Raw genomic sequence first — 19,117 nt, forward strand, 5'->3', positions numbered from 1 at the left:
GAGTCAAGTGATCTACAAATATGATTTTTTGAGAATTTTAAAATTAAAATTATTAATAAACATTCAAGACATTTCTTTGCTCTAAAATAACCACCGCCATCTCATATTCTTCTTTATATCCCTAACAAAATTATTTCCATTTATTAGAAATGTATTAAAAGCTTGTAATTTACTCGTCTCAACATATTTTAGATACCTCATTTAACATTGAAATGATAATCGATATTTGTCGTCTTACTTCTTTTTGTATTTCGTTTTCTTTGACTTTTTTCCACGCTCAGCGCTGACTAAGATATCTCATCGAGCAAATAACGTTCACAAGAAAAGGCATTATATATAGTGGTGGTAATTAATGCTTCAATAGTGACGTCCAACCTCACAATTGATCTTCGTTAAACTCAGAAATTATAGTGGCAGCATAACAGTATAACTATGGTTACTACATATTTTGGTGAAAATGATTTAAATAGAGTCTCTTTTCTTAGAACAGAAGAAGAGTTTATCAGACGAACACTAGCATGCGAACATTCTGTGTATGTGCCATTTATAAAAGGAAACGCTCTTTGTCGTAATGATGGTAATCCTGGCTCGCATTCGTTACTGATGGTATCGTACAGTAGTGCTACACCAACATTTCAAAAGATTATCGATAATTACAGTACTGTTCTGAATAAACCAGAATCGAGATTATCGAAGACTCATATCTCTCTCTCATTCCTAGGCTTGAAGCAAGATGATAAGGTTTCTAATGACCATGTTCTTACATATGGACGTAACGATATTACTTACAGGGGTATTCCATATTATGCAATTGATTTCGATGAGCCTCCAAGTGATCTAGAGACCCTATTTCGCAATGAAGGCACTAAGCTGGAATTTATAGATAGTTGTCTAATGACAAAATTCCATGCTTCATTATTTTCTCATGCGAAAATGTATATTGATTGGTTAAGAAATACTCGATTCTGTACTGGTTGTGGTCATTTTACATATCCTGTTGAAGCAGGTACAAAAGTGAAATGTGGTAATAGCGATATGTTGATCAAATGTCATGTAAGAGATGCACGTGTCAACAACTTTTGTTTCCCACGTACTGATCCAATTGCAATTGTTGCAATTGTTGATGAATCATACGAAAAGATTTGCCTTGTTCGTTCAAAACGTAAGATTGATGACAAACACCCTTTTTACTCCCATGTTGCTGGATTCATGGAACCTGGTGAAACTGTCGAAAATGCTTGTGTCAGAGAAATATGGGAAGAAACTGGTATCGATTGTGAATCTACTGATGTCGAAATTATTGCATCTCAACCATGGCCATACCCTGTAAATTTAATGATGGGATGTGTCGCGAAAGTAAAGTTCAATGGTTCCAACGAAAAAGTAAATCTAAACCATGATCCTGAATTACTGGACGCTCAATGGTTTGAAATATCCGATCTTGCCATTGCTCTGAAAGCTCATAAAGGTGGATTTTTTGTCCCTTTTGTCAAGAATTATTATTTGCCAGGTAGCCAAGCTGTCGCTCATAACATGTTTGAATATGTAGCTCAACAATATTACAAGCAACACAATTAACGCCTTGCGAATTATAAAAATATATAAAAATTAACAATATATATTTTAATTATTATGAAATGTGCCATATATCATCTCTTTTATGAATACTGGCGATGGGCTTAAAAAAGGTAATAAAATCGCCCTTTTAGTTAACCAAAATAAAATTTCGGTAGGTAAAAAAAATAAACAATCAGAATGGTTCTCAAATGCGAAATATCATCTTACAATTAGATTTAAACCAAAACACGACTAAGGAACATAGACAAATTGTAGATTCGAAAGGAAAGACTTACTAGAACCAAAGCGACACTAAAAGTATCTGTAAAGCAAATAATATTCGCAAAATTTGGAACCTTATTTGTTATTGTACATTTTCTAGCATCTTAGGCTATATTACCCGATAATAAGCATTGTATCGGCACGACATATACTAACCGAACTGTTCGAAGAAAATACTGTCAATCACAGTATTACTATTAATAACAAATAACTTTTTTTTTAATAGAGTGGAGTGATTATAACTTATAATTTTTATCGACTGAACATAATAGTTACGCATCTGTTGCAATAGAATGTCAAGAGTCACTGGCTTAAAGAGTGATATAGCAGTCCTCAGTAACTCAGATAATGACAACAAGAACTGGAAGAGTCTTCTAAAGACAGCAAAAACCAATAAAATTCAATATCCAAGTATCAATAATGATCTATTAAAACAACACTTCAATCCTAATACAAATATTATACCAATGGAGAATGCTTTTGCAGGTTATAGAATTTGTAAGAATTGTGGGAAACCTATTTTGTTAAACTCAATAATGGATCACATACAGAACCATTGTCCTGGATCTACTGACGGTGGGACATCTAGTAGTAGCGCAAGTACACTAGTCGATAGGGATAGTGCATCGAAGACACTACCCGGCACCGATAAAGAGAACCATTCTACATCTACGAATGGGTTCTCCGTGGGTAGTAGTAATAGTATTGGGAGCTCTCAAAATTCTACAAAAAACAGTATAATACAATCAAATTATAATTATAATGACACAAATAAGGTAGGATCTGCAAAGAATAGCAATAGAAGGGGTGACGATGACAACGACGACGATGATGATGATGACGAAGACGACGAAGACGACGAAGACGATGACGACGAAGACGATGACGAAGACGATGATGATGATGATGACGATGACGACGACGATGACGAAGAAGATGATGATGACGACGACGATATAAATTCTTCGATGAGAAGTTCATCTTCAGGTAAAAAGAGACCTCCACCTACACCAGGTGAGTCACAATCTTATACAAAGAAAGCCAAGAATCACAATAAGAAGAGGAAACAAAGAAATATCAAACAAAGGAATCCAACTGACAAACATCTAATAGACTTTGATAAACAATGTGGTGTTGGTTTACCAGAAGGTGGATATTGTGCTAGATCGCTCACCTGTAAATCGCACTCCATGGGCGCTAAAAGATCAGTGGAGGGTAGAACAAAGACATTTGATGAATTACTGGCAAATTACCATAGAGAGCATCAAACGAAGATTGGTGCAGCAGCAGAAAAACGTGCCAAACAACAAGAGCTACAAAAGATACAGAAAGCACAACTAAAAGAACAAAAAGAACAGAAGAAATTGCTTCAACAGAAACAGAGACAAATACAGAAACAAACACGTAATAAAGAAAAAAGTACAAATGCTACTAGGACAAAATCTTCTTCTAATGGGAAGTCAAATGCATCAAAATCTATAAATAATTCCATTCCTACCCTAACTCCAGAGGAGGAGACAACACAAGTCTTAAATGGTGTTTCAAGGTCATTTCCATTGCCATTAGAGACTTCAGTATTATCTTCAACTAGGGTCAGGACCAAGTATATCCGAATGAGGGAAATGTTTGCTTCCGCATTTTCGGTAAAACCTGGATTTACCTCCCCTGGTTATGGCGCCATCCATTCTCGTGTCGGTTGTTTAGACATTGATAGAACTACTGATTATAAATTTCGTATCCGTATCCCTCAACCTGTTAACCCAGTATCAGGAACTTCTAATCTCACCCCACAACAAATACAAAAATTACAACAACATCGTATGCTACAGGCACAAATGTTGGCAAAACAACAACAGGCTCAAGGACAAAATCCTAACCAACAATTTCCAGTTTCAACAAATTCAAATAAACTACCGAACCCTGCCCCAAACCCTGTTACAAATAAATTACCTACAGATAATATTTCACAAGAGAAAGGACTGACACCTCAGGAGATTCAACTCCAGCAACAAAAATTGCGTCAACAACAACTTCAACAACAGAAATTTGAGGCTGCAGCTTTCCACCTTGCAAACGCTTCAAAATTGATGCAAAACACAAGTAATGGTGGATCGCCCGCTTCGATAAATAATGGTAGCCCAGAACATGACGACGGCTTGTCCAATAAACAGAATTCTCAGGCTGAGAGCCCCAATAGTGGTAGAGTTAATATTGGACTTGGTAATCAAGTAAATAATAATGGGGGTAGAGTTAATTGAATGGGTCTATGATTGTATACTTTATTGCATATATGTAATATAAAATTGAAGTATTTTTAATATATTTAATTTTTTATGTAATTGTAACCATTAAGGATTTATTATAAATAATCATTTATTTAAATAGTTGGTTAATAAATCAGAAGTCAAAATGAAAATGAATGACCAATATAATGTGCCAATAAAATCTTTGAAATAAAGGAAAGATATAGCTGCTAGAAATAAAAATGGCAGAGAAGCCTCAGGATATACCTTCACAATTATGAGATGAAACATTAAACGCAATAGTGAAAATAGGATATTTTCCCAGAATAACTTTGTCTTTTTTGTCCAAATTATTTTATCAATATTTTCGTCGAAAGTCCATGTCATAACATCACGAGTGAACTTAGATTTCACTCTCTTCTCACCATTACTGGCAAAATCAATATCAGGAAGAGTTCTCATTTCATCAATTACATTAGCCCATGATCCCGGGATTGGGGCTCTTAACCAACCAGTAGTCTCTTGCTCATTTTTATTTGGAATATAGGAAATAATAGTTTCCAACGGACCACCCGTATTTGTAGCCAATACAGGTTTACCATACTTCATAGCTTCCAGAGGAACAATACCAAAATGTTCGTTTGTTGGAGTATACATTAACATTTCTGTCTTACTTAGTAATAACTCTTTTAATGACGTAGATATGGAGGTCAGAAAAATGACTTTCTTATCCTTTGCATCAATGTTAAATGAATCAAAGTCTTTCCTATAAGTAGCATATGCTATAGTTGAATATGGTAACTTCAATTCCTTGGCTTCTTTCTCTAAAGTTTGCAAGTTTGCTACATTTTCACTTATTCTTGGATCATACCCACCACAAATCACCAACTTGAGTTTATCATCCGATGCAGCACTAGATAATGCAAAGGCCCTTAAAGCTAGTTTAACATTTTTCTTCCCTTCATATCTATTTATACTCAAATAATATTTATCTCCATCATTGAACATTTGATCAAACAAATTTTTATCAACATCTTCAATTTTTATGGGCTCTAGGTCCACACATGGATAAATAACATCTGGCTCATTTCTTAACAAGCTAAACGCTTTATGATACATAGACCTTGTGAATTTGGAATTAACGACAATCTTATCAGCACAGCTCAAAGCAAACTGTTCGGTCAAATCGAATGGGATTCTGTACAATGTTTTTAACAAAGAAGTTCTATAACTTAAAAATTTATCAGGGAAATGGCAATAGAAAAGTAATTTTGCATTGGAGAATAGATGTAAAAATGGAAGACATGTCGAGAGTTGATCAACAATGTATAAATCGTAATTGTTTAATTGGCCTGTAGTGTATAATTTCCAAGTTAAAAATAACTGCCTTAGAGTCGCAAAAACTATAAAAAACTTTTTATTGAAATTAGTTGGAAGGTTATCTCCAAACACTTCAACCTCTAGTGTACCATTCTTAATTTCTTCGAAACAATGATCTTTGTCACAGTGGGAGGTGAACATTTTCACCTCATAACCTTTTTCTTGTAAGCCCAGTGCTGCATCTACAACCAATCTCTCTGCACCACCAATACCTAGATCTGGATGGATAAATGCTACCTTAATAGGCGTATTAACTTTCTGATCAGTCATTAGTACCTACTATTATGGGTGTTAGGGTATTAAATCAAACTAATTGATATGTAACTGAACCATGCAGCTATTATACTTAAGGAATGATTGTTTAAGTGTTGGTGAAATTCCTGTGTAATCATTTATTATTACGGTTATTTTTCACTTAACATAACAGACGCGGACCACCAGTAGCCAACATTTATTTATTTATTGCTAAATAGCAAACATAAAGAAAGTTGAAAATTGTTGACATTAAATTACTGTGAAGTAAAGTGCAAGAAGACGGAAGTTAAATTATTAAAATGCTTCATATATTTACAGTATGGGTAGGTATAGACCTAGAAAATGATATAGTTATATAAGTATAAGTATAAGTACGATTATGTCAATGCCAAATTATTTTTAACGATCTTCGGTAGCGCCTTGGCCCATGATTTGGTCTTTTTATCCGTAATCATGAATAATCTTCCACCTTGTCTCATTCTTGCCGTTCTACCAGCACGATGAACTAAATCTATAGAGGTTTTTGGAACATCATATAGAATAACATTTCTTAAACCCTGAAAATTCAGACCTCTAGCCATTAAATCAGTAGTGACAAGGATTATGGATTTATTATTCTTGTGAACTTTGTTGTCCTTAGTTTGGCTGATGGTAATATTTGAACCTGGTATAGTAATGGATTTAGTAGCATCTTCCTTATGATCTTGTTTAGTAGTATTCTCTTCCTTATTTACATCAGACATCAACCTGGGAGGAGAGGTAAACAACTTAATGGTTTCAAGACGTTCTTCAACTTTATTATTACCAGTCAGACCCATAACATTTAGACCGTATTTAGTACACATATTCTCAACAATTTTTGTAACATCATCCTTTTCATTAACAAACACTACACACCTCTTTTGATAACCTTCTTCTGAATTATCTTTATTTACAGCATAAAGGATTTGTGCCAACGCCTTCATCTTTGAGCCCTTAAATGGATTTAAACTAGAATCAATGATCTTAAACTCAAGTTTTCTTGGTAATTTATGAAGCCTTGCAGTTGTGATAGATACATATGATGGAAATAATCTTGTAATTGTTTTATTAAATTCATTTGGTATAGTTGCTGAACAAAATATTAAATGATTTAAATTCTTCATTCTCCGTATTACTGAATGAGTATCATTAACCCACGATGGATCCATAAGTGTATCAGCCTCATCAATTACTAAATTTTTAACATTATACAAAAGACGTTCAGGGTTACTTATCATTTTAATATTGAACAATGTGAGCAATTTGGATGGGGTTGTTACAAGTATATCAATACGATTCTTGATTGCTTCAATAAGATCAGGGTATTTGGTATAAATGTCCCATTTATATGTATGTAACCCTAGTGTGTCTTCAGTCTTTTGTATTGTGTTATATACCTGATCGACTAATTCATGGGTAGGTACCAATATAATGGATCTAATAGAAGTTTTATTGTGAATTTCATCCCATAATTCGGGTGTCTCCAACTGTTCTCTCATCATATAGTCAACAATTGGTAATAAATATGCAACAGTTTTCCCTGAGCCAGTGTCTGCAGCAATGGCATGTGTTTGCAATTTCGGGTCCATCAATGATTTGGACATCCGTTTAACTGTTAGAATTTGAATTGGCGATGGTAATATACCCTCTTGCTTAACATCAGAGACTGTAGTATCTTTCGCAACAATAACTCTTATTGCCTCTCTAACTTGAGGCAATAATTTTAATTCATCAAAACTTGATATTTTATTCACTAATGCAGTAGCTAAATCGAGTTTCTTATCGACAGTTTTATTAACCTTAAGACCTCCAAATTCACCATAATGAAATGGTTTTATTGTTGAATTTGTTCTCTGATCAGAATGTTTCTTTAGTTTTTGTTTTGTTTTGTCATAACTTGGTTTTTTATTTTTCATACTACTTGACAAATTCAGTTGATTTCTAGACACTGCACCTCTTGCTCCTGTCTTTGGACCTGTGGCATACGTCCTTGTAGTAATACCTACCTGAACAAATATAGATCGAACAAGTACATTAGTAGTAAGTGATATGCCACATTGCATATACTTAGTTAGCATCTTGTAAATATTATATGGTATTTTTTTACCAAGATTTCTTAAAAGCAAATAATAATGATGCCCTATTTCTTAAATTATTTGAAGGTTAAAATAACTTTCAGAATAACAGAGGAGGTACTGATGCAAAATCGATGTGCTTAATCATTCTACTTCATTTTATAAAGTTAAACACACTTTATTGAAGCCCTTTATCCCATTGATACTTTACAATTGCAGTTAAAGATGTCAATAAAACAAAAGAAGCAAGACCTCTTCTTCTTCTTTTTCTTGATCACTGATTCCACAGCTCGTATCGAACGATCACAGAGCTAATGAATGATAACCCTGCAGTCCAACTGACTACAATTAACAGGAAACACTATCAACTCCACGATCTTACATGAGAGACCAAGGTCGTTATTATGCCCTCTCAATCCAATCAAAAGGTTTGAGTGTAAACCTGAATGAATATGTATATTTTTACTTAGGTTAAGAACTGGGCTTTATCTCCGCTCTTAATACCGTCCCACGACCTTGAATCGGAATATAATTGGGTGCTTTCCTTCCCCTGCGATATTTTTTAGAGAATGATGAAGTAAACAACAGACTTATCTATCTTTTCTTTTCTTGACAAATTATTCAAATCTGACAGGTGCAAAGGGTCACAGATTACGTGGATTCATTTTGCTACTTCCTCTCTGTCCTTGACATTGGTGGGGTGCGTTCTGTTGTTACCAATGGTGAGCAGATTCACATTTAGGAATCGAAGTATGTTGTTAGTTTCCTGAGAGAGAAGTGTGGGGGTTTAGGAAGGGGAGAGAACACAAGTTGTCTACCTTTATTTATAAGACAGTGATCAATAATGGAAAGATTGAATTTAGTTCATTGATTGCAGGGCAGACGAGAGAACTACTACGATCGATCCAATAATCAAAAGATTATTATATATAAATATATATTATATACATGCAATAGGAATTGCAACTGTTCTATAGATATACCACTTCAAACATAAAAGGAAATCAGATTTTTTTACAATAAACAAGAACAAGTACAAAAAACAAGAATTATGTCATATACTGTCGATACTGATGTCTGCCTGTTTGATTTAGATGGTACTATCGTAAGCACTACAGTTGCAGCAGAATCTGCATGGAAAAAATTATGCTCAAAATATAATGTTAATCCAATAGAATTCTTTAAAGTGTCGCATGGGTCAAGAACAGAGGAGATGTTAAAGATATATTTCCCGGAAGTTGATAACACCGATAATAAAGGTGTCTTTGAATTAGAGAAGGATATCGCTGACAATTACTTGGATACTATTAGATTAATCCCTGGTGCGAAAGAATTACTGTTGGCATTGGATAGTAATCCTCAAGACCAGACTGCCAATTATAATCTAAAAGGTGAGAGGAAATGGGCTATTGTTACTTCGGGTACTAGATACATTGCATTTTCATGGTTCAAGACAATCTTAAAAGATGTTGGTAAACCCACAGTTTTCATCACCGGTGAAGATGTTCATGTCGGAAAACCGAACCCGTTAGGTTATAACATGGCTAAAGAGAAACTATCGTGTATATTAAACGTAAACAAGGACAAATGTCGTTCCGTAGTCTTTGAAGATGCACCGGTAGGGATTCAAGCAGGGAATAGTATGGGTGCTACCACAATCGGTATTGCATCCTCATACTCCCCTGAGAAGCTAATCGAAGCAGGTGCGGACTATGTGGTCGAGGATTTAACCCATGTCACTGTTATCAGCAACCCTGAAACTGGTGCCATTACTTTGAAAATTTCAGATCCAATTGCCCACAAAGGATGAACCAAAGAACATCCCTCTCTAATATATATATACATATATATAATGACAAACAAAATTCAATAATCCAAACAATCGATCGATCGATCGAACTGTTGTTCAATCGAAGAACAACAAAGTGCAATGAACAAGTCGGATCCTTGTGGTCCGTGTGTGCCCCACATTTTCCAGTCAGCAATAAAAAGAAATAAACGCTGGCGGAAAGAAAGACGGAGGGACGGATCTAAAAGAGACACAGAAAATTAAGCACGGAGATAAGAAAACACGGAACTGAACTGAACGGGTCATTCCTTTGTGGATTTCCTTTGGTAAGCAACATGACGACGACCTGAACAAACTTCTGTCTTCTAATCATTACATCAATCAAAGCACGTTTTGGTGACCTTTACCAGTTTGTGCTTTCTGTGTCGGTCACAGACAATTGAATATGTGTTAGGGATAAACTGTTTTGACTTTAACTGGAAGTTTTTACTTCTATATATATATATATATATATACATACACATATAAGATGCTTGATCTACATATTGTTATATTTTCTTCTGCTGTTTATAATACTAACTAACTAATTATATATTTGCTAATAGAACCCTATCCCTTATACAAGACAACCTCTCTATTTCAACTACTACTTTTCATCTATTATAACAAATTAAAAAATATATATTTGATATTTTAAGCATAAACTTTAGTTATTAATAATATTATATTCAGCTATGACAGTCTCTACCCCTACATCTCATCATACAATTGACACAGACGTGTGTTTATTCGACTTAGATGGTACAATCGTCGATACAACTATTGCTGCAGAATCTACATGGAGAAAGTTATGCAAACAATATAATGTCGACCCAGAAGAATTATTTAAGGTATCTCATGGTTCAAAATCAGCAGAGATGCTAGAAAGATTTTTCCCCGAATATGATAACACCGATAACAAAGGTGCAATGCTCCTTGAAAAAGATATGGCCGACAACTATCTTGATACAGTGAAACTTGTACCTGGTGCTAAAGAATTGTTATTAGCCTTGGATAAAAATCCAAATGATACTACTGTCAATTATAAGGATCAAGAAAAGAGAAAATGGGCTATCGTTACTTCTGGTTCCCCATATCTGGCATTCTCTTGGTTTGCAAACATCTTAAAGGAGGTAGGGAAACCTGCTGTATTTGTTACTGGTAACGATGTCAGCGAGGGGAAACCACATCCAATGGGGTATATGAAGGCCCGTGAAGCATTGTCTAAGACATGGAATTACGATATCCCATGCCGTTCAGTGGTATTCGAAGATGCTCCAGTCGGAATCAAAGCAGGTAACAGTATGGGTGCCATAACAATAGGTATCGCGTCCTCATATCCACCTGAAAAGTTAGCTGAAGTTGGTGCTAATTTTGTTGTCAAAGATTTATCACAAGTTTCCGTAGTAGAAAATAGCGCTGACGGTTGTATCAAGTTGGAGATAAGAAACCCATTATTCACTAATTAATAGTTTACTTAAATATCTTATGTAATCACGTATACATTAACTCTGATGACCTTTTCGTTGAGGTCTATTATGATAATTAAAAAAATGGCCACCATTCGACTCTCGTCCATTTTGAAAAGATTATTTCTCTCTTCTTTTAGCGGATTTCGCTCTCAAAACCGAATGAGAAGCAGAGAAAAAAACAGTGAAAGGGAACTAAACAAAATATCAATAATGAACCAATCGTTCTTCCTGCACAGGTAAACTAATCCTTCCTTAACTTGAGGATAGAAATTCGGGACAATATAATATATAATATATACATTATTTACTGAGGGAGACCCAATACCAAATTAGTTTTTCTTCTGTTGATAAATCTTAGCGGACTAACCCATTATATTATTTCAGATGTTAAGAATTCAATCAAGAAACATATGCCAAACAGTTGTGAAAAATGCTGGTGTAGCCGGGAAAGGGAAATCCCAAGGGTTTTCAAAGGCTGCATCAACTAGTAAAAGACCAGCTCCAAAGAGAATAACACCTACTACTTTGTATAAAAACTGGGTGAACACCATTCATAGCTCAAAACTGAATCGTAATGCAACACAAGTTTCAGGAATCCCAACATTTAATCCAATTAATATGGATTCATGTATAAACTCTGTAACACACTTCAGTGATAAACAAACAAAGGCATTACGTTATTTAGGCTCCTTTAAGAAAGGTCAATATAATGAATTATTCACCAAACCAATATCTTTAATTAGAAAGAATTCAACTGAACAATTATGGAAAAAACTATCAACCACTGGGTCTCAAAGAGTGATTATAACCGGTGAATCTGGGATTGGTAAGACTTCTTTATTAGCTCAAATGCATTCATGTGCTGTAGAGTCTGATTATATCGTTGTAAATATATCCTACCCAGAACTATTTCTAAATGGTAGAAACGATTTTTTCTTTGACAAAAATTTAAAAACATATGTACAACCGATGTATCTAAAGTCTCTAATACGAAAGATAATTAAGGCTAATGACGAAAATGTACTAAATTCCATCAAATTATCTAAAGATTATAATTTTGTGAAAACAACTCTTAAGGGAACAGATAACATTAACCTTTCCAAAGGTAAGAACTCTTTATTCGACTTGCTGAATGTATCTATTAACTCAAACATTCGTGGTGAACAATTTGAAGGTTTAATAAATGAACTATTTTTTCAGGATAAAGTTCCTATTTGTTTTACTGTCGATAATTTTTCAAGAATGTTGACTGGTGCGTTTTCTGATTATAAGGATGTTAATAATAAGAATATTTACTTAATGGAATTACAAATGGGAAAAACCATTATGGATATAGTTTCAAACGAACGAAAATTGAACAATAAAAAGAGTTGTGTTATTTTAGCAATATCAGGTATCGATAAAACGAATAGAACATTACCAGTCGCCCTGGGTAAAATTCCTGCGGATCCATATATGAAGAGAAACATATATGAACCAAATTTTGTAGATATTTTACAAAAAGGGAAAGTTGAAGAGTTTGAAGTTCCTAAACTTTCAAGAGAGGAAGCTAAAAAGTTAATTCAATATTATATAGATGCTAAGATTGTGTTGAATAGAGATGTTGAAACTAAAACATTGGAACAAATGACAGATGAGAAGTACTTTATGAGCGGTAGTGGTAATCCTAGAGAACTTCTGAAGAGTATTGTTCTTACTCATAAATAGAGTGGAAAAATTAACACCAAATAAAAATATTCAAAACACAAATATTAGTCATTATCGTATATTGGTATAAATACATAGTGATGTATATAATTTAAAAAATCATGTAAATATTTGATTCAATATCAACATCTGCAGAACACATAACAAAATTTACTATTTACTAGTAATACAATATGGAGTTTTAATAATTTTCCAAGATTTGTGAATTTTAATGTATATACTGAGAAAAACATATACATCAGAGAAGATGTGTCTAATCAAACCAATCGTCCTCGTCATCAACATATTTTGGTTGTTGTGGAGCCGTATTTGTTGGTGCAGATTGAGGATTCGTAGAAGAGGATGGTGCTCCATATGATCCAGAATGTGTTCTACCATTGGCCTTACGATCATCCCAAGCATTCTTAATATCTGGAACAATTTCGTTCAAATCGTCGATAGAGACAGAGTCATTTATACTTTCTAGAACTTTCTGTACAACAGACGTGTGATTACCATTCAATTTATCATCTCTAAATCTCAACATCATCCACTCACCAGTTTCTTGATCCTTTGAACATTCCACAATTCTCCCATTTATTGGTTGTCCCATACTCTTTAATTCCTCCCATTTAGTATCATCGATTTGTAATTCGGCAAACTTTTTATAAGTCTTCTCTAGTAATTGTAATTCTTTACCGTCAAATGGTTTATCAAAAACTCTTAATTTAGTGTTAACATCTGGCCCTCCTAACCATACATATAGGTGGAAAGTAGGTTTATCATCATAATTATAATACCATCTGTTAGCATCTCTTTTGGGTAAGGATGTATCTTCTACCATCGGAATATCCAGAATTAATTTGAAATCTACTGTATTTTCTTGCTTTGGCTTCCATTTTAGAAGTAAGGAGTCCTTACCACCTATTGAATACGCAGTTCTCACGGGTGTAAAGATCAAACCATCCGACATATGAGGGAGATGCTCCAAACTGTCTGCCACCCTAGTTAATTGGTAGCTAAAATCCATATGTTTCATTGATAACTTAAATGGGAAAGTTGAACAACGATCTGCATAGAATGCTCTTAAGTCGTAGTAAGGTTTAAAAAAATCTTTACCTAAATGTGCCAATCTAGAACTGGTTGGTGATGATGTCAAGCATCTACCATTAATAGCAAGACAATCAAACATCAGATATCTCATTTCTTGTAATTTTGTAACAGGGTTCGTTTGAATAACTAATTCACCATCCAATAAGGTTCCATCTTGTAGAGTCTCGAGTAATTCTTCCTTCTTCTTGCTCGGTAGTTTAGGGAATCTAAAGCCAGACACCATATAATAATTGTTCTCTCTATCTATCATAAAACAACCCTGTTCTCCTGTCATATTGTTGACAATGATCAACATCAAAACACGTAATCCATCAGTTTTTTCACATACATAGTAATCCTGAGCAAGCAATTTATCTTGAATATCCGAATGTTGAAAAGAAACAGGCTGCGAACCAGGAAATGTCTTTACTGGTTTAGGCGAATTCAAGAGTTTACAAACGACTCCTTTCAGGTCCTGTGTAACGTTACCAGGTTGAACAATACCTGGTATTTCTGGTGCAATTCTATTTTCCATTTTTATTGCTTGACGTTATGCAAGTTATATATCTCGCAGTGTTTGATGAGTGAATCTCCGTATAGTGATGAGTGAAAAAGCTAAGATTTGTGATTTATCAAACGTTAAACAATCGAATAATTTTGTACTCTTCAATGTATGTTTTATGCTCCTGTCACTAAAGTTGGTCTATTATTTGGGAGAGCTCTATTTGTTGTTTTTCTATTTCTAGATGACCCAAGTTCGTTATTTTTCCATCTCTCGATATTTCATTTTTTTTCTGGTAATCCGGCGTCACAGTTTGAACTGTCGTGGACCTACTTATATTTAACCCAAACAATTGAAAGAAGAATTACGTATTATCGATTGACTCAATGAGCAAAATGCTCTTGAGAAATATCAGATTCTGTAAAATGTGTTTTTTATTCAATAGTATTGTCGAGATATACCCTCTTGATTTAATTCTTTTGACTGATCTCTGAAATTGAGTTACTAAATATTTTTAAATATGCTAAAATATGTAACTATATTGAATGACTCCCTAGCAAGACAAACATTTACATGTTGGTGTTTTGACTGCTTCGTTTGCAATAATATGGACATGCATTACTTTAATATTTACAGTACACTCATGTGGTTAAAGTTCTAATTAAATTAAATAGTATCTATTTACAGAAAAACGATGCAATCAATACAAGACAACTATCTATCAGGTCATTTCATTGAATCTAATTCTTTTAAAATATTTTCCATTTTCTCAGATATCGTGGGTACTAATTCCTTCATACTGTAATTTTTCTTGCTAGAAGTAGACTTTCTCAATTCTGATCCAAAACGTTTTATTGCGATATTATTCTTCCATCGTATGACATCCTCCATAGCTTTGAAATGTCTGTAATTTATAAGATCAGTAAGTAACTCCGATTGTTTGGACAATTTGTTGTCTCTAGAGATTGTATTTCTCCTTTTTTCAGAGCGGGCTAAGATACGTCCACCTGGTCTCTGTAGGTTCTTCTTTTGTTCTTTCTCTTCTAAGAGTTCATCCCTTTCATCTTCTAGAGATTTGATTTGAGTTAATATGGTTCGCGTTTTTGAAGAATCTTCTAGATTCATAATCTCATCTGCAATTTCATCTAATCTTACTTCTACGATATCGAGTCTATCTTCATCAACTTCTTCTTTGGTTTTTTCCTTGTTTTCGAAAGTTGTTTTGTTCTGTCCTTCTTTACCTACCAGAAGTTCAGTGGTCGTTAGTGCGTTCTTATTTAATTCCTCAAGTAAGTCATTTTCTTCATTGCTGAACTCAGGTGGATTTAAAATTTTGTTTCGTACAAGCATAGTGTTCTCGATATCCAAGGTGGTGTTTCTAAATTGTCTTAAAAGGTCGTGCTCCCTTCTACCCCAAATATTGAGTCTGTTAAGTATCGAAGCTAAATCATCAACATTGTTAACAGAGTACCACATTTCATCATCTAATAGAAGATACTCAGGTGTTTCGTCTAATATCATCTTTTGAATATTTGATAATTCAAATGAAGAATTTAATTTCCCTTTGTTAGATAGAAGTTCAACTTCAACACCATTATTTTCAGGACTAATATGCCACATAGAACCATCCTCACGCCTATAAACTTGGAAGACTTCCTTTGTCGCAGAAGTTTTACCAGCCTTTTCACTTATCCATTTCCAATTACTTATTTCTTCGTCTGATATCTTTAAAAGATATTTTACCATTTGTCTTGATGGTCCTTGGATGAATAATCTACCCGTGGAATAATTGAGTTCAGTATTGTTTTCATTTAATTCTTCCTCCGTATATGTATTTACTGGTACACCTGAAAGACCAAACCAAAAGAAACGATTACCATAACGGTCTACACCAAGCGGCTTTAATCTTTGTAGTTCAGTTTCTAAAATTTGTTTTTCTAAAAATGTCTTATCGTTTTGAAGGCTATCGATTTTAGCCTGGAGATCCCTATATTGTTGAACATCTGTATCAGAGTTAATTTTACATAGCTCAGAGATCAAACTTTTAATTTCTCTAGCTATTTTAAATTTTTCAGATCTAATTTGGTTAGATAGCTCTAGGGAGTCATCAACAGCTTGTTTGATATCCTGAGAATAATGTGTGACCATATCTACTAATACCCATAACGCTTCAATTTTTTCGGAAAAGGAGAGTTCGCGACAGAAGTTTCTCCATAACTGCTTTGGTAAGTGTGAGGCAGATATATGTGCCGGAATTAATTTTTCGGTGACGAGCTTGATAAACTTCGTGTATTTTGGCACTGCTGAACTATCTTGGAAAATACCTAGTAAAATAATCAACCAAAAATGGTTGCTGAATTGTCTTTTTGTCAGTCTTTCACTCCAATGTACGTTACGGAAATTCAAACATTTTTCTACACGTTCCTCTTCTTCAGACATTTCATCATCAGAACTCTCCTGTTCATGTTCATCTTTATTAATTTTTTGTTCACCTTCTTTTGGACTATCTTTTGTATCGTCTTCATTTTCTGTTTTCATATTATTCTGAACTCCATGAATCGTTGCCTTCTCTTCTTCATCGACTATTATCTCTGGAAATTCATGGGGCAAGTCATACCAATCTTCAGAGACAATTGTAATCCATTCCCCCTTTTCATTAATAAATAATGACAGTAACGACACAAAGGACTCCACGAGAATAGCCGAACCGTTATTATTCACGTCATCAATAACATCATCCGATGCTGGGTCATTTTTTAATATATCGTATTTTAAAGGTTCATTTGAATTCAATGTTTTTGCTTCAATCATTTTACGAATTTTGGAGTTTCTATTCCAATCACTTATTGGATCAGATTCCATATCACTATTGTTTCCATCCTCCGACTGATCAGATTCAGAACCGTTCTCGCCATCACCATTTTCGATAGACTCAATTTTTGAATCCATTTCTTTTTGAACAGAAACTTCTACGACTTCTCCGATTAGTTCATATCCATTTGTACACTTAATAGAAGTGATAAATTGATCAAAATTAAATCTTGATAACAGTAATGTATCGCTAAAACTAATCAAAAATTGGTATATTTGTAAGACTCTTTCGAAATGAGGAAGATTATGGAGAGGATTTGTAGTGATATCTGATAAATGTACACTTTCCAGGTTGTTGTTGTAATACTGTAAATTAGCCATAAATGGTTCCTCGTCTTGTTTGAAAGGTATTTCTAGATCATCTATAATTGTATTTAGCACAACAGGTGGTTCGATAGATGGTTCGGTCTTCACAGCAACATTTTCAACATCCGGAATATCATTATTACTAGGTTTCTTCTTCTTGTTAGATTTTCCATTCGTTTCATCCTCAATATCATTTTCATTAGATTCAGAGTCTTTCTTTCTTTTATTTTTTCCTTTAGTTTTCTTACTATCTCCATTAGTTTCGTCAACAGGAGCTTCTAAAACAGAAATTTCTTCGATTGCAGGTTCGTCATCCTTATATTGAACCAACTCGGGTGGCCAATTCATTGTTAGTCCATACATACTCAAATATTCTGGTTTCACAGACCAAGGAGCACCAGTTTTCGAAGACGCTTTATGAAGTGTAATCTTGAAGAAACATTTAATAAGGTGTTTAGTAAAAGATGATCTATCTCTGTATATCTGAGACTGATCTACGATGATAGATTTTCCAGTAGGTTCCCGAGTTGGTTGCGAACGTTGTCCATTTTCATACAAATGGTTATCATCCTCGATTAGCATATATTTACAATGACCTGGAACCAATACAGAGCCAGTTCGTGGATCTACTGTTGCGTTAAATTGCGCCTTCTCTTTTACAATGTAAGGACTTTGATATTGTGGTTGGCCAGTAGCATCTAATCCACTTGTTGTAGGATTATGTGATGACGATGATGACGATGATATAGTAGAGACAGTAGCAGCTCCAGCTCCAACCGCTGGGTTTAAATCTTTGGGCCTACGCAAATATACTACTTCCCCTGGGAAGTAATCATTCTTAAACTTTCCGTACACCTGTTCCACTAGAGAATCTAATCTTTTAATTACGTTGAAATGCAAAAATCTTGCTACTGGTTCTCTAAGTTTCAATGGGAATTTTTCTTCGACATATTTAAATTGTGCTTCTTCACTATCTAAAGCTTGGAAAAAGGTTAGACACGAAGTACCAGTAATTTCACATGTGAAATGGTGTCTCATATAAAAATCCAATCTTCTTAAATATTCTTCATAAGAATAAAACCATTCTCCAGTTTCATCAATATGCCACACATAAACATTGAGGTCAGCCGGTAGAGGTAGCGGATCTGGAAGAATTATTGGTTTTCTCTTGTATAAAACCATGTTAATTTGTATATGCTAATATTGTACAATGTTTTCCTTTATTTATCGCTGCAATGGTTTTGAAATATATCAATAATTTTTAATTGTCGTTGTTGCAATGTAAAACCTAGGTATGACGTTAAAAAAACGTGATCTAAGGGTGACAGGGCGGCTATATTAGGTATAATATATAATTTATTAGCCCTTGTAATGATTAGTTCTTTGGTAATATTTATAATTATACTTGTTTTCTTGTTACTTTGAAATAGATAAAAAAACTGTTTTTCCACTTAATTTTATAAATTTGAAAATTATTGGGTTATTATTTTTTTTTTATTTAGTTTTGCTTGGAGGAAGAGTTGTTTATTTTTTAGACAAAGAACGCC

The 19,117-nt window shown here is 34.1% G+C and overlaps 9 protein-coding genes across 9 annotated transcripts; 5 read left to right on the forward strand and 4 right to left on the reverse strand.

Moving 5' to 3' along the window:
• Positions 1-432: 432 nt before the first annotated feature.
• On the forward strand, positions 433-1,578 carry NPY1 (NAD(+) diphosphatase; the record flags this gene model as incomplete). Its single annotated transcript, XM_041550201.1, has 1 exon — positions 433-1,578. The coding sequence occupies one exon, from the start codon at positions 433-435 to the stop codon at positions 1,576-1,578; it is 1,146 nt and encodes a 381-aa protein (XP_041406135.1).
• Positions 1,579-2,132: 554 nt separating this feature from the next.
• SGF73 (deubiquitination module subunit SGF73) lies at positions 2,133-4,097 on the forward strand (the record flags this gene model as incomplete). The annotated part of the gene is made up of 1 exon (XM_041550202.1): positions 2,133-4,097. The coding sequence occupies one exon, from the start codon at positions 2,133-2,135 to the stop codon at positions 4,095-4,097; it is 1,965 nt and encodes a 654-aa protein (XP_041406136.1).
• Positions 4,098-4,208: 111 nt separating this feature from the next.
• ALG2 (GDP-Man:Man(1)GlcNAc(2)-PP-dolichol alpha-1,3-mannosyltransferase) lies at positions 4,209-5,732 on the reverse strand (the record flags this gene model as incomplete). The annotated part of the gene is made up of 1 exon (XM_041550203.1): positions 4,209-5,732. The coding sequence occupies one exon, from the start codon at positions 5,730-5,732 to the stop codon at positions 4,209-4,211; it is 1,524 nt and encodes a 507-aa protein (XP_041406137.1).
• A 362-nt stretch (positions 5,733-6,094) lies between these two features.
• On the reverse strand, positions 6,095-7,816 carry MRH4 (ATP-dependent RNA helicase; the record flags this gene model as incomplete). The annotated part of the gene is made up of 1 exon (XM_041550204.1): positions 6,095-7,816. The coding sequence occupies one exon, from the start codon at positions 7,814-7,816 to the stop codon at positions 6,095-6,097; it is 1,722 nt and encodes a 573-aa protein (XP_041406138.1).
• A 1,048-nt stretch (positions 7,817-8,864) lies between these two features.
• Positions 8,865-9,623, forward strand: KABA2_04S03014 (HAD family hydrolase; the record flags this gene model as incomplete). The annotated part of the gene is made up of 1 exon (XM_041550205.1): positions 8,865-9,623. One exon carries the CDS (start codon positions 8,865-8,867, stop codon positions 9,621-9,623), a length of 759 nt encoding a protein of 252 aa, XP_041406139.1.
• A 713-nt stretch (positions 9,624-10,336) lies between these two features.
• Positions 10,337-11,110, forward strand: KABA2_04S03036 (HAD family hydrolase; the record flags this gene model as incomplete). Its single annotated transcript, XM_041550206.1, has 1 exon — positions 10,337-11,110. The coding sequence occupies one exon, from the start codon at positions 10,337-10,339 to the stop codon at positions 11,108-11,110; it is 774 nt and encodes a 257-aa protein (XP_041406140.1).
• A 387-nt stretch (positions 11,111-11,497) lies between these two features.
• RSM23 (mitochondrial 37S ribosomal protein mS29) lies at positions 11,498-12,820 on the forward strand (the record flags this gene model as incomplete). The annotated part of the gene is made up of 1 exon (XM_041550207.1): positions 11,498-12,820. One exon carries the CDS (start codon positions 11,498-11,500, stop codon positions 12,818-12,820), a length of 1,323 nt encoding a protein of 440 aa, XP_041406141.1.
• Positions 12,821-13,073: 253 nt separating this feature from the next.
• CEG1 (mRNA guanylyltransferase) lies at positions 13,074-14,426 on the reverse strand (the record flags this gene model as incomplete). Its single annotated transcript, XM_041550208.1, has 1 exon — positions 13,074-14,426. One exon carries the CDS (start codon positions 14,424-14,426, stop codon positions 13,074-13,076), a length of 1,353 nt encoding a protein of 450 aa, XP_041406142.1.
• A 693-nt stretch (positions 14,427-15,119) lies between these two features.
• ITC1 (Itc1p) lies at positions 15,120-18,752 on the reverse strand (the record flags this gene model as incomplete). Its single annotated transcript, XM_041550209.1, has 1 exon — positions 15,120-18,752. One exon carries the CDS (start codon positions 18,750-18,752, stop codon positions 15,120-15,122), a length of 3,633 nt encoding a protein of 1,210 aa, XP_041406143.1.
• Between the last annotated feature and the right edge of the window lie 365 nt (positions 18,753-19,117).

Source organism: Maudiozyma barnettii, assembly GCF_903064755.1.
Source record: "Maudiozyma barnettii strain CLIB 1767 genome assembly, contig: KABA2_04, whole genome shotgun sequence".
In the NCBI taxonomy this organism is placed as follows: domain Eukaryota; kingdom Fungi; phylum Ascomycota; class Saccharomycetes; order Saccharomycetales; family Saccharomycetaceae; genus Maudiozyma; species Maudiozyma barnettii.